Source organism: Polyodon spathula, chromosome 3 (genome assembly GCF_017654505.1).
Source record: "Polyodon spathula isolate WHYD16114869_AA chromosome 3, ASM1765450v1, whole genome shotgun sequence".
Lineage (NCBI taxonomy): Eukaryota > Metazoa > Chordata > Actinopteri > Acipenseriformes > Polyodontidae > Polyodon > Polyodon spathula.
Window position 1 is genome coordinate 24,821,168 of NC_054536.1, and position 23,511 is coordinate 24,844,678.

The window sequence follows — 23,511 nt, forward strand, 5'->3', positions numbered from 1 at the left end:
CCACAAACCTAGTCAAAACAATGTATTTTTACACTGCAAATCTAAGAAAAAATAAATGAAAGGCAAAACATGTATTCATGCATGCCAGCACAAAGTCAAGAAAATACATTTAAACAATGAATGTCGTACATTTTCTTTTAGTTGATCCCGTTTTAAGTATAGGCTCTAAAAAACTGCCAATGACATTGAAGATTTTTGACCTGGTAAACGCACAGTAAACGACAGACCAAATAGGGGGGGGCAGGGCTGTGAGACAAGAGAACTGAACGCTGTCCATCCGGACAGCAAGCAACAGACTACCCTCCGCTCCACTCATTCATTTCAGCCTGCACGCCCAGGGAAGCGCATCGAACCCCTCTCTGGGACCTCCCTTGTCAACACTTTTCTTGTGTTGAAGACCGAATACGGTTCGAAACTGCATAGATGCAAACGCCTACAGCCAACTGTATTATATTCAAGAAACAGAGATCATTCAAGTCAAAATGTATAATTACTAGGATAACTACGCCGTGGTACCCTTCTCAATTGTGCGCTGTAGCAGGTAAGCACATGCATGACGCCTGTTGCATCAAATAAATGTTTTTAGGTTTCTAGGAATGCTTTCTTTGGACAAACCAGTATTTACGCAGTCTTATCCGGTGTATATATATATATATATATATATGTATATATGCGGTGGTGTATATATATATATATTATATTATATATATATATATATATATATATATATATATATATATATAATCGTACTTGTGGAACAAATGGTTACCATACCCTATATTATGGGATATAGATATTTGGTATTATCTGTAAACGCATGGACCCCGCACATGTCACAACAAACAAAATAATGTTTCTTTTTTTACACAAATTCACGGTTTGACAAACGTGTTAAGTGCCAAACTGTTTGCAAATAATTTTTTAACATGTGTTTAACTTTCTTGTTATCCTGTTTGATAAGTGTTTCGGGGGGGGGGGGGGGGGGGGGGGGGGGGGGGGGGGGGTCGTTGGGGTATGGGGGGGGGGGGAGGGGGGGGGGGGGGGGGGGGGGGGGGGGGGGGGGGGGGGGGGTGGGGGGTGGGGGGGGGGGGGGGGGGGGGGAGAATTCATTAAAGACAAAACAGTATAAAGAGTTCAACTTGCAGCATGGAATGCCAAGGTCTCTATTGCTTTTCACATCTGCTAAGGGTAATTTTGTTTTTGTTATTCTAAAACAACATTTAATGCAGGCCAGAGAATATAAGACTGCAGTAGAAAGCATCATTAAATAATAATAATAATAATAATAATAATAATAATAATAATAATAATAATAATAATAATAATAGTCGCTTATACAAATACAAAGTGGTTATAAAGATCTCCTTATCTAAGTTTCAAGATATACATATATTATAACACTTAAGTGAATTTTGGAACAAGTCACACTTACGACCGTGTTTTAGTGTAAAGTAGTCACAAAAATAATTCATCAGTATCCATAAGAGAATATTATATATTATATAGATATATATATATATATATATCTATATATATATATAGTATATATATATTTATTTACAGATAAATTATTGTTGATCTCTTATTACGCCTAGGATGTAAAAGTCCTACCAAAAAGGATGGTGTTAGGACGTTGGAGAATAACATTATTGTAGGATGTTGTGTAGTTGTTTTTTTTTTTGTTTGTTTGTTTTTTTGTTTGTCCATTTCCTATTGGAAATGGATTTGGGATAATTATTAATGTGGGCAAATTTAGGAACAAATCATTGCTGTGGTAAAATATGTAGTATTAATGTACAGGTACACATACAAGTTTTACATCATATAATGAATTGTTTGAATACACTTAAATACAGAAACTGTTTCAGTTTGCAGGTGTTTCTTGCATTTTTTTTAAAGGGAAAGGTTGCAGCAAATGTTATAGCACTAGTGTGTGGTGTAACTGTCTGTGAGTAGGGGAAGTACCTGGATGGTAGGCAAAGCTTGCTTGCAAATGTCCAGATTTAAATGAAAGCTCTTACATGCCTGAGAAATATGCAGATTTTGTATCACTACAGTACTATAAGTTGCTGGGACTCAACAGATTTGGCCGTATGTATCAGTGTCTTTATTTTATTGTTACAAAACTAGTAACAAATAATGTTTTTTTTATTATTTATTATTTGCTATTTTTCTTTCACAAAAAAATGAAATTATGTAATTGCACTTCAGAGTAAAAAAAAAAAGAACCCAAAACAATGTGGTAGAGTTTTCTCACAAATAGTATTTTAATACAGTGTACCTTTTTGGAATACATTGCCTAAAGGAGTTATTATTTTGGTTTAATAATGCTCGTATAGCTAGCCAAAATAAGTATACAGCACATTCTTCATATGCTATTTCATTTTTGTCTGGTACAATACATTTACAAGCCATCACTGTTTGCAAGCAATGTCAGTGAATTCACCTGGCAAATTCAGTGTAAAAATATCCTACTGTCAAACAGGCAGATATATCAGACTGATATGACAGAAGGACTGATTGATAGCAAAAAAAATGACAGAATAACTTAATACCACTTAATTTACTAAAATGAAAAAATCTTTTATTATGGATGTGAGAAAAACACATTAACAATATGCTGTCCACCGTCAACCTAGAAATCTGTCTATGTGAGATTCATGTTTTCATTCTATTATGAACCTGCACAAAGGGGCAATACAGAAATATATGTTTTTGTACAAAAAAATACATTCTCTGAAATCAAATGTAGTGGAGCACAACCTCATAAATACATCATTGTTTACAGACGTAATAAAAGTGCAAATGCAATGAAAGTGAAACATAATGTTTCTGTTTTGAAAAACAATACAAATAATACTAAATTTACTATTTAAGAACACAGTATATGTACAGTTCCAGCAATATCTAAAGCAGATGGGCAGATTTTACCCGAAGTGAAGTCACAGTAGATGCTATAGTCAGAGGTAAAAGTAACTTTCATTTCTTACCAGTATAGTCAGAGGTAAAAGTAACTTTCATTTCTTACCAGTATAGTGTTATTTTCAGGTACGCATATTTCCTCCTGCATGCCTAAACAACTTCCACTAAGAAAGCAGGGAAGCAGCCATTTAAATATGGTTATGCTGTTTTCGTCCGTTTACATCTTTTTAAAAATTGAATTTATCATATTTTCCAGTCTTTTATGTTGTTTTTAATGTATTTGTCCACCATTAAGAAAATGGTATGCAAATATTTCTCACATGCACTACTTTGGGTCTTGTACATTTTTTTTTACTTGTGCAACTTTGCGGTGGACTTCTCGTGAATTGTTTTTTCTTTTTAGAGAAATTATTGTCTGTTGCCAATTTAAGTTTGCAAAAAAAAAAAAAGTATAATTAACGGTAAATGTACCTCATTAGACAATAGGAAAATACCCATCAGATTGCAATTGATCGCACCTGTACCAAAATATGACACTGTACCACTTTCTGCCAAGTTGTGGTATGCAAACCACATTCTGATGACTTACCACTTTCTAACACTACACCAACTTTATAGTCCAGATCATGGCTTCTATCAAAGTGAAAAACAGCGACCACAAACTTGAACTTAAAGCTTATCAATAAACTTCAGGTACATTCAAACAGTATTCCAATTCCAAAAGAAAAGAAGATAGACAAGTTGACAAAGGCATGCAAATAGATACTCTAGCTAGAAAAAATAAATTGAAAATTTGTTGTATTATTTATGCATTTTCCTGAGGGATATCGGACAGTTCATTAGGTAAACTGTTCCCCCACTACTACCAAAGGTTGAATGAAAACTGATTTGAGTTTGTCAAGGACTTGTGACTCGAATGATAGTGACTCGGACTCAAGGTTTGAGGATTTGACCACAGGTCTGATAGGAATATATACAATTATATATACAGCATAAATTAGATAGAAAACATGGTGTTAGGTGACTTAAACCTAAATTCATATGACTAATGGTTACGCAATTGTGATTTCCAAGACCATTCAGAATACATTGGCTAGTCTACCTGTTGTATTGAAACATAACGCCAACTACGATTCGACTGGAATATAGAAACAGGTGATAACTGATGGAGATTGCAGGTGATAACTGGTGGAAAGACCTATCGTATTTCAACTTACGATCTGGCAATACAGAACCGAGCCCCAGGTCTGGAAGGCACTGGGAGCGGAGTTACTGCCTTTGCTCCCTGTGCTTCCTTTGTTTTAACCAGTTGTATCTATTTGTTTCCATTCTCTTCTTCAAAGAAGTCCAGGAGGTTATTCAAACAGGATCAGTCTCTTCTGGATCTGTGTTTGTCGTCTGCTACAATGATATGTGCTCCTGTAATGGGCTGTGCAAATACCCATCTTTTTTGAGTAATTATTTTTGCCAACAGGTATTAAACAGCCTGTTAAAATGTGTTAATTTCACAGCAAGAAAAGCTGCATTCACCTCATCTGTACAATATTGAGTATGAACTTCTGCAGTGATTTCAAGGCTGATTGTAAGTGATTGTTTAAATTAAGGAAGGCTTTGTTTTGTGATGTTCAATCAACCTGTTTTTAAGAGGTTTTGTTATATTTTTATTAATGCATAAAAACTTAAAACATGCTAAAGGGAATAACTCAGAAAAAAAGAGTGTCTGCACAAACCTAGTTGCTATACAAATCTACTGCCAAATATTGAATCAATGATTTAACATCTTATGTAGAGAACGCTGATGGGTCTAGATATCCTGTCCTAATTATCGGGGTCTGCTAGAACATCCTCTGTATCGATTTGTGTCTCTGACAGCTCCCTGGAGATTACTCCCCTTGTTTCTGCAAATACTTTTGAGTAGATGCTACTCTAACAGTGCATGGGTCCGCAGTGGGTTACAGTTTTATCACACTTTATAGTCCTGACTTTTCTGTTGCTGTGAACATAGAGACAATTATGTGTTGGCAGAATCCTGCCTGTATTTGCTTTACTGTCCATGTTGGTGGTTTTGTTTTGTTTGCACATTTGAAGCGCTAATTGTCTCATTTTCCTTCACTTATTCTATTTTAAGCTATTGAGACGACATAGCTGCAGGCAGAATGCCTGCAAGAGGTTTTCATATTGTTTTCAAATTAAAAGTAGATATCTGTCATGCCTTATTAAGCATCGCTTATGTGGATAGCTCATTTGTTACCATGACCACCAATTTAACGGTGATATCCTTCAGTTGCTAAATAACTTTGGGGAATTTGTGGGGTGAACATGGCCTTCATCCTAATATGGCTGCTTGGCGGCCATTGTGTAGTTTTCTTGCAGATACAGTTAGGGGTACAACCAAATAGTCGACTAGAAAAGTGACAGTGAAACTCAGAAATTGGTAGTCAACTAATCACACTCAAATGAGTAACAGCAAGATCAAAATAGTTTTGTGTGTTTAAAGTTTATACCAGTAACAAGCTAGCAATGTCAATATTTTAATTGTATTCAGCTGTTTGAATTGAAACCGATGGATTCAAATTGACAGAAGTGAAGTTGCAGTTGCAATCCAACATCAACATGAGTAAATAGTTTTAAAAAAATCTAAGCCGTTTTAAAATATAGTGCACAAACAAGTGTTACAAAACAGTACATACACAAATAAAGAACCTGACATCCTAAAGTGCAGGATTCGTTTATTTTTAAGTGGTGACTATTTTTATCTTGATTAGTCGACGGTAAGTAGTTGTTCTTCCCCCTAGTTACAGTCTCCAGAAGTAACTTTTATATAAAGGTGTGCTGTTTTGGTTTTGGATGGATTTTACGTGAGCAAGAAAAACATTGTTGGATTCGTGTTTGAGAAAAGCACTTGTAGCAAACTACATCAATGCAGATGGCTACAGAACAGTATCAAAGAAATACGGAATACCGAAAAAAAACAAAAAACAACTGGAGTAATAATCAAGAAGTACCACAGAACAAATTCAACTGAAATGTTTGAAAGAAATGCATATCCAAAGAAAATTACAGGTACAGCAGGTAGGAGAAGTGTCCAATGAGCTAAAAATAAAATCCAGCATTAAAAGGCAAGGACTTAGAGTGATTTAGCAGCATCAGGCATAAGAGTGCATGAAAGGACAGAACACAGAAGAGTTGTACAGTATACACGCAGACTTCACTGGAAACCACTATTAAAGAAGATTTGTAAAACAAACCATCTTAAATAAGCCAAGAAATATAAACAGGCATCTGAAGCATTCTTCAGCATAATTCTCAGATCCAATGAGTCTAAAATATAACTTTTCCCTAGAAATGGAACATACTTAGGGCTGTATGTTTTTTTTTTTTACTGTAAAAATTGCTTATTTCACGGTCTAAAAAATAGGTGTTGCAAGGCATTTCAGGATTAAGCATAATATTTATTAGAGCAGAATAAAATAACATTGTCACATTCAAAGTTGATCATTCTCTCTAGACTTATTTTACAACAAATGTTCCTAAATATAAAGAGTCAGAAAACAGAGAGACGCTTGTTCTTGTTCCAAATCCTTTTCTTTATTTTGGACGCTATCTGAACACCCACCATGGTCCACAGCTCTGAACAGCAACACAGGATACAGGAACATTTACTTGGAATGGCAACCAGCAAAACATAGCGCCGGGCACAGCCCCATCTTATACCATTAGCTCTGCCCCCGTATGCAAATCGGGGTGCAGAGAGCTTACGAAAGCCGTCCGGCGTTATTGTTTATTATTCATACAATGTGGTTGGCATGGATGAGGTTGAATCCCCCATCCTAAGTAGCTTGTGGGAATGTGGCTGGAGTCTTATTAAGGTAATTATTTAATGGGTAATTAAGGCTCCAGCCACAGTATAAAAGACCCACTCCGGGCTCAGATAGGCAGAGAGTTTAAAAGAGTTGTGAGGAGAGCCGGCGAACAAGGTACTCGTTATTATGGAAATAATGATTTGTTAGTATTTATTAGTGTTTATTTTTACTTTGGCCAGTGAAGCCTTTATTTTTAAAAAAAAAAAACTGAGAACAATTAAAATTGGACATTTCGAAATCTAACATGAAATACTGCACTACTATTATGGCTGGAGGGAATGCCTATTTAAAAATTACATTAGTGCTGCATTTATTCAAGGGACTACGTTAGTGAACGATATTTCAATTGCATTTTCGAAAATGCTAAATGGTTTTATACGCTGAAATGATGCACTGCTTGATGATGCTGTTTAACTTTTGTGGTTTTGGACCTGATGTCCAGTCAGTTACTCTCGGTACTTTTTTTTTTGGCAAGATGATTAATTACTTGAAATGCTTTTCACTTAGCAGTACTATATATGGAACTAGAGTTTAATACAATATTTTGTTTTCAGGCATAATCTGTGTCAGATATTTCATTTATCTTTTACAATATTTAATTTATCTTTTACAATGCACTTAAATGAGTTACTAAAACATTCTAAAACTGTTGCAACCTTTTCCATGATGGGGTTTGTGGATTTTTCCTTGGACTAGAAGACTAAAAAGCAGAAATATTTATAGAAAAATACCTACTACAAACTATATAAGCAACAATATTATTTCCTTTTATTAAAAAAAAAAAACACACCAAATCACCTTTTTTTGGTTTATACATCTTTATACATGAGTTTACAGTAGCAATAACTGTTTTGTTTAATACAGTTTTGCTTAGGGTCTTGTGACAGGGGAGAACAGAGCCCCTGCACATGAAAAGGGGGCAGGGCAAAGCCCTGCTGTAAAATGTATGTTTGTTTAACACAGGTGAATGTATTTTTATGATTTCAAATGTCTAGTTTGGGTTATTTTAAAGGGTGATTTAAGGTACTGTATGATTTGATGGATGTTGTGTTATTTAAAAATACAATGTTTTCTTTGTTATTGTTTGGTTTGGATGTGGCCTGGCAGATGCTAGTAGCAGCTCATACCTGCCAGATATCTCGTGAGAATGTGATTGGTGCCATTTATTGAATTATTGTTTGTAATTATTTGTTAACTGCACATGTATATAAACCTGTATGTTTGCGTGTTCAGGGTGGGTGTTTGAGAGGAGCGAACGAGAGAGGATCAGTGAAGGCCACTGCCCAGCCTGACCTTAGGTGTGTTGTGTTTAGTGTTCATGATTTAGTTTTTGTTTTTCTTTTTCGCTCTGTGAGCATTGTTTCTGTTCAACCTTTTTAGTTATTTTTTTGTTAATAAAAATAGCACCGCAGTGTGCTTTGCACAAGAGTACCTTACCTGTGAATAGTTCCTGCTTCTGGCCTGGCATCACCAAACTTAGCCGTCCTGTCACAGGTCTGAACTAAAATTGTCATTTTAACAACACCTTAACCCTTTCAGGACCAAGCATTTTTAGTGGGATGTTCCCCCAGCACCAGGGATTTTTTGGCTGTGTTTGACTCTCTTCCTACAGATTGACATTTTTACAGTAGAATCTTGGAATTGGTATCCTTTTTTTCAAAGAACATTATAAAGTATTTAACTTTTTTTTAAATGTGTTTTCTCAAAATAAATATTTATAAAATAAATAATTATCAGTAATAAGGAAAAAAAAACATAACTGATAAATTTAGTTCATGAAACATTTAATAAATGTTGTAAAAACATATATATTATATATATATATTATATAAGTCAAATACATCAGATTTATAGTGTTTCCTGTTTCTTATCTCTAAACACGTTTGTGTGAGGTTTTGTTTCTGTGTGTTGCTGTAAATTTTCTCCACCCTTTAAAATGTAAATGCCAGTCTTAGTGATGTCACATAAAAAACAAACTATTCAATCCCTCCCTTATCCAATGATATGCATTTCAGACCTATGCGGCAAAGTATGGTGGCCATGTAGGTCAATAAATTGAAGTGCGTTTGCCCGATCACAGGCCCAGAAAGCCACTATGATCACGGTCCTTGAAGGGTTTTCATGTAACCATATCCGCAACATCATCTTAATTTTAATTGTTCTCCTTTTTGATTTAGAAGAGCACATGTTATCGCCTATTTAGAGGTTCACTTACTCTAATCTACTTCCATTTTAACACAATCAACCAAATGACATAACGTCTGCCATTAAAATAAATAAATAATTTATTCCTTAAACTGTAATTTTAGTCTAATAAGATTATTACATGTGAAAGCATAGTAAAGAACAAGCAAGTATGGTGAATCACTGGGGACAATGGTAAAACATGCTGAAAAAAGACCAGTAAATACATAGTATTTACAGTACAAATATACCAGGGTAAACTTTTATGAGACCCTTATGATTAAGGTTCCTCTTTGTTAAAGTATCCTGTCAATAATTTGCATCAGCTACTCGAAGTACATTTGCAATCACAGGAGCGTGTCAGTGTACCCTGTACGGTGACAGAAAAATGCCAATAAAACTTGTTTATTAACACTAGTCAAGACGGGATTAGTTTTAACCACCAGAAGGATGTATATCAGTACAACATAATGGATTCAAAGATGGCAAATAGATACCAAACTTCCCTCCAAGGAAGAACTGCCTGTGCTGGCAGTGATAGCTATTTTGATCCTTAAAGCCAATTTCATTGCTGCTGCAGCTTTACAAACAAACGGATTCCAGAAAACAAGTAATGGCTCCCCTGTGTTTCTAATACTGTTAGAGAAAAAAAAGAAACAACATGAATGGAAATTTACAGTATTTTGTGCATATTTTCTATATTTCTGTTATATAATTAAAACCAACTTTTAACAACTTTCTTTCTCTTTACAGACTAGATTGCACCAATGTGGATCCAAAATGAAATAAACTTATTATGCCACCCTCTCTTCGAGCCGGTTGAAACAGTAAGGTCCACGCTACAAAAACTGGTGTCATTGATGCCTGTTGTTGGGTAATCTAGGGAAGGAGGCCATGTAATTATGCCGGCAGCGCAGCATGAATCTGGTGGACCTGTGGTTAACTCGTTCTCTCTCCATGTGTCTGCTGTTACAGAGTTTTGTCCTGATGATACTGTGCTTTCATTCTGCCAGTATGTGCCCAAAGGGTTGTCTGTGTTCCCACACTGGTGGATTAAATGTCAGCTGTAGCAATGCCAACCTCAAAGAGATTCCCAAGGATCTGCCACCTGACACTGTGCTCCTCTACCTGGACTCCAACCAGATAACCTCCATCCCCAATGAAATCTTCAAGGACCTGCACCAGCTCAAGGTGCTTAACTTGTCCAAAAACATAATTGGGTTTGTGGATGAGCGTGCTTTCAAAGGCGTGGCAGGAACCTTGCAAACGATCGACCTTTCTGACAATCGGATTAAAACAGTGCATAAGAATGCTTTCAGCAACCTGAAGGCAAAAGCCCAGATCGCCAACAATCCATGGCATTGTGACTGCACCCTTCAGCAGGTTCTGAAAGGCATGGCATCCAACCATGAGTCTGCCAACAGTGTCATCTGCAAGACCTCTGTACTTGAGGAGCATGCTGGGAGACCGTTCCTAAAAGCTGATGCCGACCTCTGCAATCTTCCCAAAAAGACTACAGATTACGCCATGTTGGTTACCATGTTTGGCTGGTTCACCATGGTGATTTCTTATGTGGTGTATTATGTACGACAAAACCAGGAAGACGCAAGGAGGCATCTTGAATATTTGAAGTCACTTCCAAGCAAGCCGAAGAAGCCAGATGAAGCAGATGATATAAGTACAGTTGTATGACATCATTTAAACTGTAACATGGCTGAAATACTCTGGAAATGTTTGAAAAGAACAACATTTTACAGGAGCTCCTTTTCAACCTAGTCATTCATAAAATAGAGAGAATAATTGCTGGGGGGAAAAAGTGTTAACATTTAAAGCATCAAGTGATAACCAGAATGAGAAAATATTTATAGTTGTTTCATCCCCTTTTGGTTATCCTTGTGTAAAATGTACAATAGCCTTCAGTAAATTTGTTCATCCTGTGTTACAAGCACTGTGATGGATAAATTAAGGAACTTTGAGATCCTTCTGTTAACAGAAAATATTGGATGCAAGGGTAGGTTTTGGTCAGAGTTGGAGAGAGGGCTCTGATAAGGTCTAGGGTTTTAATACATATCAAGTCTTTCATGATAATACTGCTTGTCCACCACTTTAGGATGTTGCAAAGCATAACCATGTGGAAAGTTAGGTGAAGCTAAGAGACTCAGATTAAATTCCCATGTCCATAAAGGTTAGATGTTGATGTCAAATTTGTCTTTGAACTTTGACTGCTGCCAGTGTCTCCTAGCGGTTTGTCTGGAATAGGTGGTTCATGGATAAAAACATCTGTCTGTTGCACTTTTGGTAATAAGGAATCAATATTGTATTACTGTTTTATTCCCCACGTCAGAACCTGTTAGAACAACCTTTTGTAAATGGGAAATAACTTTAGTCAACAAGGTTTATCAAGATGTATTTCTTTAAAACTAAATTTGCTTAATTTTTGTTTGTGAAAGTCACAAAAAGACGGAACTGTTGCATATCGTAATGTTTCTGTTACTCGTCAATGTATTTATGGCCCGCACGCTTACTTATGTGGACTTTGAGGATTTTATTTGCCTTAGTAAACTTCAAACAGGAGGAAAAAGTTCTGAATAAGAAACACAATTGTTGTATGTCTGATCAACTAGATTTAGTTTGAGGATTACGCTGGATGTGTATCATACAAATAAGTGTGTAGTGCAGAGCTTGGTATGAACAAATATCTAAATCGACAGAAAAATATGAAACACAATTTTGCATAATGCAATGTATAATAAATACATAGAAATGTTGGCAGTTTTCCAGACATTATTTAGAATGCTAGGAAAACAGTTTTTTTAAACTAATGTATTTTAAGTCTGAAGCAGTCCTGTAAGTAAAGTACAGTAATTGATATAATTGGTCTACATTTATTTTAGGAAGTAGCCTTGAATGTAGATTTAAACTTATAGTGACCAGTCCTTAAATAGTTTTATTATTATCATTTAAAAAGTTAGGCTGAAAGCTGATTACTAAGCAGACTTTTATTAAATGCAGTTGAGATTCAAATAGTGTCAGAATTAATTTTTTTGTTTGTTTGTTTAATTAATAGCAACTGTCATTCTGTTAGAGATGAATCCCTGTGCATTTCAAAGAGTGGTACATCAAGCATTCTAAATAATGGGTTCATTTCCTTCATAATAAATATCTTAAGTGATCAGCAGCTGATTATGTGAGTTCTCTGTAATTGTCCATTGTTGTTTCTGCTTAGATCGTTATTTGCCGTGCTTGCACACTATTCCAGCAAAAACATCCTTTCTCCATCATTGAATTTCTAGATAGAAATATGTGCTAGGCTTTGTAGCTGTACTGAATTTTTTCAGCTGAACATCCCATTTTCAGTGGTTGATAGTTAATAAGCCTGGTATTGTAAGTAGAGTAATTAGCTAAGCAGAAACAACAAAAGAGAATAATAGAGAATACATATCATATGATATTAAACTCTGAAGAAAATACATATTAAAATCTATCCACTGTAATATAAAATATCCCTTTAAGGTCTCACAAACCCGTTTTGCAGAAATATGCCTTAATGCATCCCACAGTTGACAGGATATCCTGCTATGCATAGGGAGGTGACTGGCTTGAAAAGTATTGGGCCGTTTTTATTACATTTAATGCTAATGAGTAAACTACCCCAGGGAAATTACAGCTAGCACCAATTTAATAGCCCCATTTTTATTGAATCTGTTTTATGCAATGCAATTGTTTCCCACCACAGGTCTTTCTCTACCACTTCCAACAGGGCATACAGTAACTGTGCTGTTAGTGTATTCCATTGCCGTGATCACTGTCTCAATAAACCAGAGGTGAATTAAGGGTTATCTGGTTAGCTAGGTACAAATGACTCTCTGGTGCTAATTAGGCTCAGAGCCCAAGGCAAGATGATCATCAAAGTGGAAGAACTGTCATGTGTATAGAGTACCTCACTGTCCAAGCAGATCATGACAATGGAGGCACATTGGGTTAATTTAATTACACACAACCTTCGCACAAGCACCCATCATGCCTTTTTTCTCTATGGTAGGGGGTTTCTATCTTGATTAAATTTATTATCATTTACTTACAGATAACACAAGCCTGTCCTTCTGTGTTTAAACAAGTATCATTGATGTAATACGCTATTGGCGAGTTTGGTGCTTAGTCTCAGTTATCACAAGATCAAGTTCAAGCACTACCCGTTTGTCTCCTAGAAATGTTGCGCTTTGGCGACTCTGCATGGCATGGACAACACCTTGCATTTATTTGCAAGGCAAACAAAAAAATCAATTCGCTTGGAAGCGAACTGCATAATACTTGTAATTTGTCTGTAATTATAGACAGTTTGCAGTCTAAACACAGGCATTTAAAATGGTATGAGCTGAGCTTGTTTCCTAATATCTGTTATACCATAATGCCAGAGGGTCAAATCAGAGATCAGTTATTGATACACTATGCTGTGTACATACCTAATTTCTACTTAATGTAGATAATATTACAGCAAAAGATCTGCCTGGAACTTTGTAAAATGCTATGAATTCTAGTGGTGTACATGATAGCTATTAAATGCCTTTAAACTTGTATTAGAATGTATTTAAAAAACTAAAAAGAAGTGGTGGGCTTGTTGATATGGGTCTCTTTACTTACTTTACAGCTGCAGTGTATAGAGTGATAAGGTGGGATCTATGGTATTGAGTATTTATTTAGCCATGTATATGTAAGTATGTTTTTTTGTTGTTTTTTTCTCAAAGGGTGGGGGGAAGACTGAAAGACAAGCACAGTGTAGCACAGAACAATTCCGAGTTTTAAGTGCCTGAAATGTATGTTGCCTGTCTTCTGATTCAGCCATTGTATTTATTATTTTTGTTTTATATATGTCATAAAGATAGTGAATTGTACAGGGTTATTACATGGACTGTCTTTCTTTCTTAGTGATACAGAAATGTATGTTTGTTCTATTATTATTAAATTCATAACTTACTGTGCACTCTATCTGACTATTATAGGTTACAGCATGTTATGCTAAGTATTTTGTCTACAGCCTGTTGGCAGTTGCTGAAATGACTATAGAAATGTTGTGGTCATTTGGCCAAAACCCTGAAATTCCTACAAGCTTGGTTAAATACCTGGCTTGACTGAATGACTATACAGTCGCAGACAAAAGTATTGGCACCCTGCGCTAATTATTCCATAATTCAAGGTAACTGGTTAAGGACAAGCATTTAGTAAACTTTAACCACTTTTTAATAAAATAAAAAAGCAAAATACTCAATTTAGTAATTTAACAAATAGCCTTTACAAAAAAAAAAAGGATTCGTTCATGACAAAAGTATTGACCCCCCCCACCGCGTTAGTATTTTCTGTGTCCTCCTTTAGCTCTTTTTTTAAATGGCTTTCAGACATTTATGATAATTCTCATTCTGTCTTGCATGTTTCCTTCAGCTCAGACAGACTGGATACACTATACTTGGCTACAGCTTTTCTCAGATCAGTCCAAAGCATTTCTATTGGATTGAGATCTGGTGCTTGAAAAGGCCATTCCAGAACTTTTATCTTTGTTTTCTTCAAGAATTCCAGTTGAGTTTGTCATATTCTTTGGGCTGTTGTCATTTTGGAAGATAAACCATCTGCCAATCAGCCTATGAGCAGATTGTATCATTGTACTTTGTAGAATGTTTTGATACATGGCTGCATTAATTCTTCACTTGCATGAATGTCTCCAGTCCCTGAACAGCTAAAACACTCCAATATCATGATCGAAAAACTTCCATGTTTAACTGTAGGTACAAGGTTTTCTTCCTTCGTCTTGATCATCATCTGCTATGTTGCCAAAATATTCTTCTTCAACAGATGTTGGAAATAATTACCTTTTTTTCTGGCTATTGACTTTATAATGCAGTTTAATTACTGTGTAACAGTTTTCTATTAATTAATTGGTTCGATTAAATGTTTATAGACTTTTAATGTAAACATGCCAATACCTTTGCCATGAACAGATATTTGAAATTGCTGAAGTGCTTTTAAAAAAAAAAAATACAAAAAAAATGTAATTGTTTTTAAACTACCTGAAATTATGTATTTTGGTCTTTGTCATATTAATTAGTGGCTAATGTTCACTAAATGCTTGTATTTAACTTATTTTCTTGAATTATCTTATAACCCTTTAAGGTACAAGGGATTTATGTGTTCGACAAATAAAAATGATACAAACATTCTTATTTCTGCAATGAGGTTCACGAAACAGGGTATAAAATGCATTGAAAGCATCAGTGAAAGTTTTCCGTCTGTAGATGAAATTCTGTCAAAATAGACTCTCCCAGGTCCATCAATCAATCAATCTTTATTTTATATAGCACATTTCATAGTGCAACACCATCACAAAGCACTTTACAAGATGCAATAAATACAAGAAAATCCATAATACTTCAAATAGAGAAATGCGTAATACATGATATACAGTGGAAAGTACATAATACATGATAGTAGTAGCATAATACATAGTACACTGAATGCAGTAGAAAGTGCATAATACATGAGATAGTACTCTAAACACAGTGGAAAGTGCATAACACATGAAATAGTACAATACATTGGAAAGTGTAGAATACATGAAATAGTACAATAAATACAGTGGAAAGTGCAGAATACATGATAGTACCAATACGTGAAATAGTAGCAGCAGCTAATAACAGATATCAGGCTTAAGGAGCATGGAAGGCAAGGTGGATTTTGAGAGTTAATTTAAAGAGAGCTACAGTCAGAGCATCACAAACCAATGCTGGGAGAGAGTTCCAGAGAGTCGGAGCCATGAAGCTAAGTGATTGTTGTCCAAGTGTGGTGCACTTTTGCTTGGGGATAACAAGCAGGCCAGAGTCGGAGGACTTCAGCTTGCGGGTAGGGACTTAGAGAGTCAGCAAGTTGAGGAGGTACACAGGACCTGTGTGATGAAGGGCAATGCAGGTGAGTTTTGAACATAATCCTTAACTTTACAGGTAGCCAGCGCAGCTGAGCAAGACTGGAAGTGATGTGATCATATGTTTTTACATCTGGTAAGGATCCTGGCAGCAGCATTCTGAACTAGCTGCAGTAGGTTTATGGTGCGTGCTGGGAGAGCACCATACAGAGAGTTGCAGTAGTCGAGTCAAGAGGAGACAAACACATGACAAAGTATCTCTGCATCTGGGAGGGATAGGTAGGGACAGACTTTGGAGATGTTTCTAAGATGGTAGAAGGAAGATTTAACGACGGAGGAGATGTGGGCATCAAAAGGAGAGGTTGCTGTCAAGAAGTACACCAAGGCTTCGTACTGTGGGAGAAGGCAGCAGCAGACAGTTTCCTAGGTTCAGGGCAGCTACGTTAAGATTCTTAAGTTGAGTTTTAGATCTTACTAGAAGTAGTTCAGATTTGTTACTGTTCAGCTGAAGAAAATTGGCAGATGTCTTGAATGCAGGCAGAGAGCCAGACCATGGCAGGGGCTACCAGGGTCGAGTTTTAAGTAGAGCTGGGTGTCGTCAGCATAGGAGTGAAACATGAGGTTGTGTTGGCGGATGAGGTGGCCCAAGGGAAGCATATAGATATTGAAGAGAAGAGGCCCAAGAAAAGATCCTTGGGGGACATCAAAAGTGACTGGGTTTGCAACACCACTGTGTCCAGCATAAAAAACAGACTGCCTGCGTCCGACTAGGTAAGAGGACATCCAGGACAGACAGGTTCCAGAGATTCCAGCATACTTCTGAAGGTGGACAAGAAGAATGCCATGATCTATGGTGTCAAAAGCAGCTATTAGGTCAAGAAGGACAAGCACAGGGAGCACCAGCATCAGCATTGAGCAGATCATTCACAATCCGGAGCAGAGCAGTTTCAGTACTGTGATGCAGCTGGAAACCAGACTGTAGAGATTCAAGCAGATTGTCATACATGAGATGTTTCATCAGCTGACTGGCTACAGCCCTTTCAGGAGTTTTTGAGAGAAAAGGGAGATTGGAGATAGGACGGAAATTAGATAAGTCAGCCAGGCCAGGGGACAGTTTTCTGAGTACCGGCGTGGCTCTGGCAAGCTTGAGGGCAGCAGGAACCGAGCCAGAGTCCAGGGACAGGTTGAGAGTGTGCATAATGGAGGGAGCAAGATCAGAAGCACAGAGACGGACAAGGTTAGTTGGCCAGGGGTCCGGGGACACGTGACAGTAGTGGATTTCAACAATAAGCCGGAAACATCAGCAATGGAGAGAGGGTAGAAGGAGGAGCGACAAGGTAGTCAAGTAGTAGACTGAGTTTGCGGTGGGCGAGTGTAGAATAGATGTTGTCGATTTTGTTCCGAAAGAAAGAGAACAAATCATGACAGGTAAGAGAGGAGGATGGATGGGAGATTGGTCGGTGGCTGGATGTAGGATTTGGTTTACCGTTGGGTTTACCATGTCCCATACTTATGATTTCAGAGAAGTATTTCACCCTGGCTGCAGCAAGAGCACGCCTGTAGTTTGCGAGATGGTTGGTCCAGCTCTCTCTGTGAACCATTAGTCCAGATGACCTCCACTTACGCTCGAGCTTGCGGCAGGCAGATTTAGGCTGTTGAACTTTGAAGGTGTACCATGGGTAGTTCTGAGCTTTCTTGACGATTCTGGTTGTAAGCGGTGCAAAAGTGTCAATGATACTAGTAAGGGTGGTGTTGTAGAGAGTCACGGCATCATCAGCTGATGATGGGAGAGTACCAGTTAGAGGGGATGCAGAGACACATTCTGAGAGTTTCAGAGGATTCAGCAGATTCTTGGGACGGAAGGAGACAAAAGTATCAGTAGCGGTGGAAGGGGCAGGGAGATTAATATTAGCAGTGATAAGAAATGGTTAGAGAGAGACACATCTGAGACATCAAGGCCCCTGGTGATGAGCAGATCCAGGGTGTGTCCTCGGGTGTGAGTGGGGACGTTGACAGATTGAGAAAGTCCAAGACAGTCCAGAAGTGTGTTGAAGTCAGTCACTAGGGGGGAGTAAGGCAAGTCCACATGAATATTGAAGTCACCTAGGAGTAGGAGCTTGTCAGTAGAACTGCAGTCGAGGGAGAGGAATTCTGAGAACTACAAATAAAAGCAGAGTTGTTCTTAGGTGGACAGTAGATAACAGCAAGGGTGAGGGACATGGGAGAGGGGAGCTTGATGATGAGATGTTCAAATGAAGAAAAGGCAGGCAAAGAAAGAACTGAGGAAGCAAGCACAGAAATAGCAATAACAGCCGTGCCCCTGCCTCTGCCTCTGCGGCGAGGTTTGTCAAAGAGGGAATAGCCCTTTGGAGTGGCTAGATGCAGTGAGTGCATGTCGTTTACAGAGTGCCAGGTTTCAGCTAGACAGAAGATCAAGATTGGTATCAGTTACAGGTTTGCTGAGAAGCAGAGATTTGTTAGTCAGGGAACGACAGTTGAAAGAGGAGATTTTCAAGTTTGTAGCAGGCAGTGTAGGGGAGGAAGCAGTTAGTATGGGTATGTAGAGCAGGTACCAGTGTTCATTCTGGGAGTGGAGAACGAGTGAGCCCGCTTTGACCAGGGGATCCAGGCATTAGGTGTCAAGGAAGGAATGAGGCCTCTAATAACCATCTGGAGTGATTGGGAAAAGGTCCAAGCTCTGCCTGTCCTCGCTCAGACTGCCACAGCTTAGACTGCCCTTGGACGTGTGGCCCTTAGAATGCCAGCCGTTCTAAGCACCAGCCGTCGACGACACTGATTGCCAATTTATACTATCCTGTTGGCCTGGACCCGTATACTTAACACAGCTTTATACTCAGCCTCCCAATTCAACACAGCCCAGCACACTAAGGGAATCTAAATTAGTCTTTTTTTAAGTGGAGCCTGATTTACCTTAACAAATCAACAATGTAACTATTTAATGCACAATCAAAGGTCCATACCATTCCCAGAGGGGGTGGTGGGGTATATATTTTTGGAAAACTATCAAATGTTTTTCGCACATACTTTTTGTCTTCTTTCCCTTCCAGAGTTTTTTTTTTTTTTTTTTTTTTCTGTTGTTTTTTGAGATAGGCAGCCTAACCCATATACACAGGGAAGGCAAACTATATATCTTTCCCATGTACTTTTTTGCTCTGTATATATACACTATTCTTCTATGATTTGTTATGGTTTTGTCTTTAAAAAGTTTAAAATGTAATTTAAAAAATAAAAATAAAATACACAATAAAACGCACCCTACACGAACAGTGGTTTGACCCAGTGCACACTGCACTACAGTCAGCACTCGGTTATCCGTTACCTAGATGCACGTCAGTTACGTTTTACCTCCCGTGTTAAGAATAGTCAATACCCATTTTATATATATGTAAATTGATGCACTTACCCGTTACACGCGATTTTTGACATTTCAGTGTTACAGTTTATCTAAATATCCGTCACAGACCACGTTAAAAACAAATAAATAAAAATCTCTCTAATGCCAAATCAGGCTGTCTTTATTGTGCAGTTACACAGCGCTTCCTCCAGTTTCACCTGACACCCAAAACAAAGCGAACGAGACAAGCTACGGTAATGCAACAGTTAATCATTAAACAGTTCTAGATACTGTGATATATATATATATATATATATATATATATATATATATATATATATATATATATATATATATATATATATATATTTTTTTTTTTTTATATCTGTGAACTTTATTTGTTGAAAATGTAGTAGTGTAACAACAAAACCAATATAGTACATCTAAATGGAATCCTACTTATTTTAAAACACAATCCTTTCAGCTATGTATTGTTGACATTGTATCTTTTTTTGTCTGTGTTCCCTGAAAAAACGGACAAGGATTGGAACGGGCCAAAATGAAATAATCAGATATGCGTCACAGGCGTTAACTGTCACTGAAGCCAAAATAATTTAAACTAGCAAGCAAGAACTTGGTTGCAGTGGCAGCAGTTACATTATTGTTTTAAGTTATTTTATTATGAGCAAACTTGGTCATCTAACTCAGTGGACCATATTTAGATGCACAAAAGGCAAAGATACAATTTCTATGAATAAGACCATTTTAATGGTATAAAACGAGAAACACCTCTTGACTGGACTGTAACTAAGTTTATAATGTTAAATATATACTGTTGAGAAAGTTTTATTCTGCATAAAAACCCAAATATTTTCATTTATTCAAAAAGAAGTATTTTCTTTTATATAGTAAACCAATGCTTCTGACATGGCGCGTATTTTGAACTGCCTTCTTGGAGAATACTTATCTTCAAAAGAACAGTACTTGCATTTCTTTGTTTGTTTAACACTTTCCTTTGATAAACTACATGTGGGAATTCTAGGCGTAGCTCTGTGCAGAGATGCCATTGGTACTGGTTGTGTCATTTGGTGCTACCTGCATGTATTTGTAATATAATGGATGCTCAGTAAGTACATATTGAACATTTTATGTCGAAACACTTGCCCAGTTTTGTCGGTTTGCAATTACTAAACCTGTCTACTTCACAACAGCAAGGTTAGCTTGGTTTCTTAGAGCTTAATTGCCAAAGAAATAATAAGTTAGTCCTTCAGATTGTCCCACAGTTTAACAAAGTTAGACATCTATGACTGAGTCACAAAATTCTTGAGCTATTGCTTATGACATTGATTAAAGCACTGAATTGTTGTACTGCTTTTATTTTTTATTTATTTATTTATTTATTTATTTATTTATTTGTTGATTGCATTTATATAGCACTCTTTATACAAAAGTATCGCAAAGCATTGTACAGTACATAAAAGGAAAAAAAAAACAATCCACAATACATTTGTATAGAATGTCACACATACAACTTCCACAGTCAGACCATTTAAATAACAGTATAACCAAGATAAGAAAGCCATTTTATAAAAGTGTGTTTTTAGTCTTGACTTGAAAACTGTAACGGTCCCAGCTTCCCTGCCAAACGAAGGCAGAACATTCCATAATTTCGGAGTTGTACAAGAAAAAGCCCTACCTCCATGTTGCTTTTGTTGACCCTAGGGGTAACCAGCAGCCCCGCATTGTGTGCTCTGAGAGTGCGGTTTGGAAGATCTGGGGTCAGTAACTCCTGCAAATAACTAGGTGCTAATCCATTCAGGGCCTAGTAAATTAACAGCAAAATCTTAAAATCAATTCAATTCTGCACAGGGAGCCAGTGTAAAGAGGCCAAAACAGGGGCAATATGTTTACTTTTCCTGGTTTCAGTCAGAATTCTAGCGGCGGTACTCTGAACAAGATACAAGCGGGACACCACACGTTTTGGGACACCAGAAAAAAGTGCATTACAATAATTTTGAATGAAACACACACCTAATGGGTACCAAAACTGTTTCAATGTTACTGAATAAGAACGTTTACCGTATTCAAAGCGAGTATAATTTAGATTTGTTATTATACGGTTACATTTCTACAAAGTGCATCCAAACTGTCAGTTTCCTCGTGATCCTTAAGTCACTCTCAAATGTATTTTAAGAAAAAAACATATTTTAAGAGCAACTGCTGAATGCCTTGTGCACCTTCAGGGATTAAGTGTAGCGTGCCAGTGCTTTAGTCTGTGACTGTATGTTACAGTACTTTATAAAGAGACAATTTAAATAGCTATTACTACAGAACTTTACCTAAACATAAAACCCTTTATATAAAACCCATCAAGCACAATCTTATTTAACCCAGATGAAGCAATGCCTCAATTTACAATTTATAATTTGTGGTAAAACACAACAAGCAAATTTGATTAGTGATAGTTTTGGTTTATTCCAGTTAAGTTCCTCTTTTACAAATAAATAAATAAAAATACAAATTGCACTTTTTATGAATCTGGCTAAATGTTCTGTATTGCGCTAAATGGAAATAAGCATACCCGATTGTTTCTGTTGTATTGCTCATTAAGTGTGATGCGTAATTGTTTTGTCCTGAAGTTTCAATACTTATTTAAAAGTTTTGTCCATGACAAATAATGAACATCTGAGGCATGTTGTTAAGCACACAAAATAAAGAGAAGTAAACTCCTGGGGAATTGTAAATTGTCTTTCTGAAATGAGACCACTATTTTATTAGGATGTCTTAAAACAGATTTCCTTTAACCTGATTAGTCAATGAGGTCTCTAATCTCTGGTAAAGGACCTTACATTTTACATTTCAAACTATGTTTAATCTGTTCCAAATCAATCCGCCAGAATATATGTAAATACAGTAGCCACTGTGCAGGCCGAGGGAGCTGAACCAGTGAGAGCCTGTGATGCAGTCTATGGCCTCGTCGATTCTGGGGAAGGGGTACGAATCCTGGTGGGTCATTGCGCTCGACTTACGATAATCTACGCAGAACCGCAGTGTCCCGTCTTTTGGCCTAGAGGCTGGCCGACGGCTTAATCACCCTGGCAGCGGCCATCTCATGAATCATGCACTTGGTCGTCTTGGGCCTCGACCCGGCCTCGACCATTTCAGCGTAGACGAAGGCCTGCTCTAAGGAGGTTGAGGCGGCAAGCCAGACTTGCTGTCAGAGCTCTGTGGGTTTCAAGCCACAGACGAATGCCTCCATTGTCAGATCTTCTTGTACGGCCAGCGGGTAACCAGGATACACCCACCGCACCAAGTACATTGCATCCGACGGCAGTACCCCAAGCTTCTCGCCACTTGTCCTTTTCAACGTGGTGCAGGCCCATGGCGGGCTACACTTTTCCAAAGTGGCACTGGAGAGTAGTGGAGAGTGTGTGGAAGTCGCATGGCTCCTCCAGGTCTGAATCGAGCAACACTTCCAGCACCTTAATTTCCGGCATTCTTGCCAGCTGTCCTGCATTTTATTCTGGGTTCCAGCTGTTCACCAAGGGCGCTAGGCAGAACCTTGCCAGGTAGGCATCCCAGGGCGGTCCCATCGTAGTGGCCTGCCCTGTCGGTACTCTTGCTATCCAGCCTCGTTGGTTCTACTACGACAAAGGGCTAGGGCCGTTCTGGCTGGTCAATGTTCCCAGAGTCTTGGGGCTGCTTGCTGCCATTCTCTTCCTCACCAGCTGTGTTCTCGCCTCTTCTTCCATGGTAGCCCGCCTGGCTGCCGTCTTTGCCGCCTCTCCTCTGGCCTGCTCAGTTGCCGGCTTCTTCCTGCAGCATCAAGAGCTTGCCGCCGCGGGTTTTCAGGGGCGCCAGTCTGACCCTGTGCTGCAAATGCCTATCGATAAAGTTTACCGCAACTACTAATCCTTTCCAATTACTGGTACTTAAAATTAAGGACTATATAACAATAATTCTGTAACTCATTTTTAAAAGGCCTTCTTTGTTTTTATCCAAGTTGCTGCAGTGACTTTGTAGAAGCTATAACGAGTTACTGTAAATTAGATTCTGTTTCATAGACAGATTTCATTAAGTAAACATGTATTTGAATGTTTTTGAAACTTAAAGTATAAATACAAAACTGTGTCATATTTCTTTGTGAATGTGTTAAGTGAGAAACGGCAATTAAAAAAACATCACAACTTACCAAACTAGCAAATCCACTGAATTTAATACCAGCCAAAAATTTCTGTTATATGGTATATATTTATAATAATAAAAAAAAAGATTTTGTA

At 37.6% G+C, this 23,511-nt stretch overlaps 1 protein-coding gene across 1 annotated transcript; it reads left to right on the forward strand.

The window, feature by feature from the left end:
* The first annotated feature begins 288 nt into the window (after positions 1 to 288).
* On the forward strand, positions 289 to 10,999 carry LOC121308282 (leucine-rich repeat-containing protein 3B). The gene is made up of 2 exons (XM_041240577.1): positions 289 to 541; positions 9,723 to 10,999. Exon 2 carries the CDS (start codon positions 9,888 to 9,890, stop codon positions 10,659 to 10,661), a length of 774 nt encoding a protein of 257 aa, XP_041096511.1. The 5' UTR covers positions 289 to 541; positions 9,723 to 9,887; the 3' UTR covers positions 10,662 to 10,999.
* Positions 11,000 to 23,511: the final 12,512 nt, after the last annotated feature.

Excerpts from the sequence above, each read along its gene's own strand:
- LOC121308282 (XM_041240577.1), top strand. The coding sequence starts at position 9,888 with ATGAATCTGGTGGACCTGTGGTTAACTCGTTCTCTCTCCATGTGTCTG.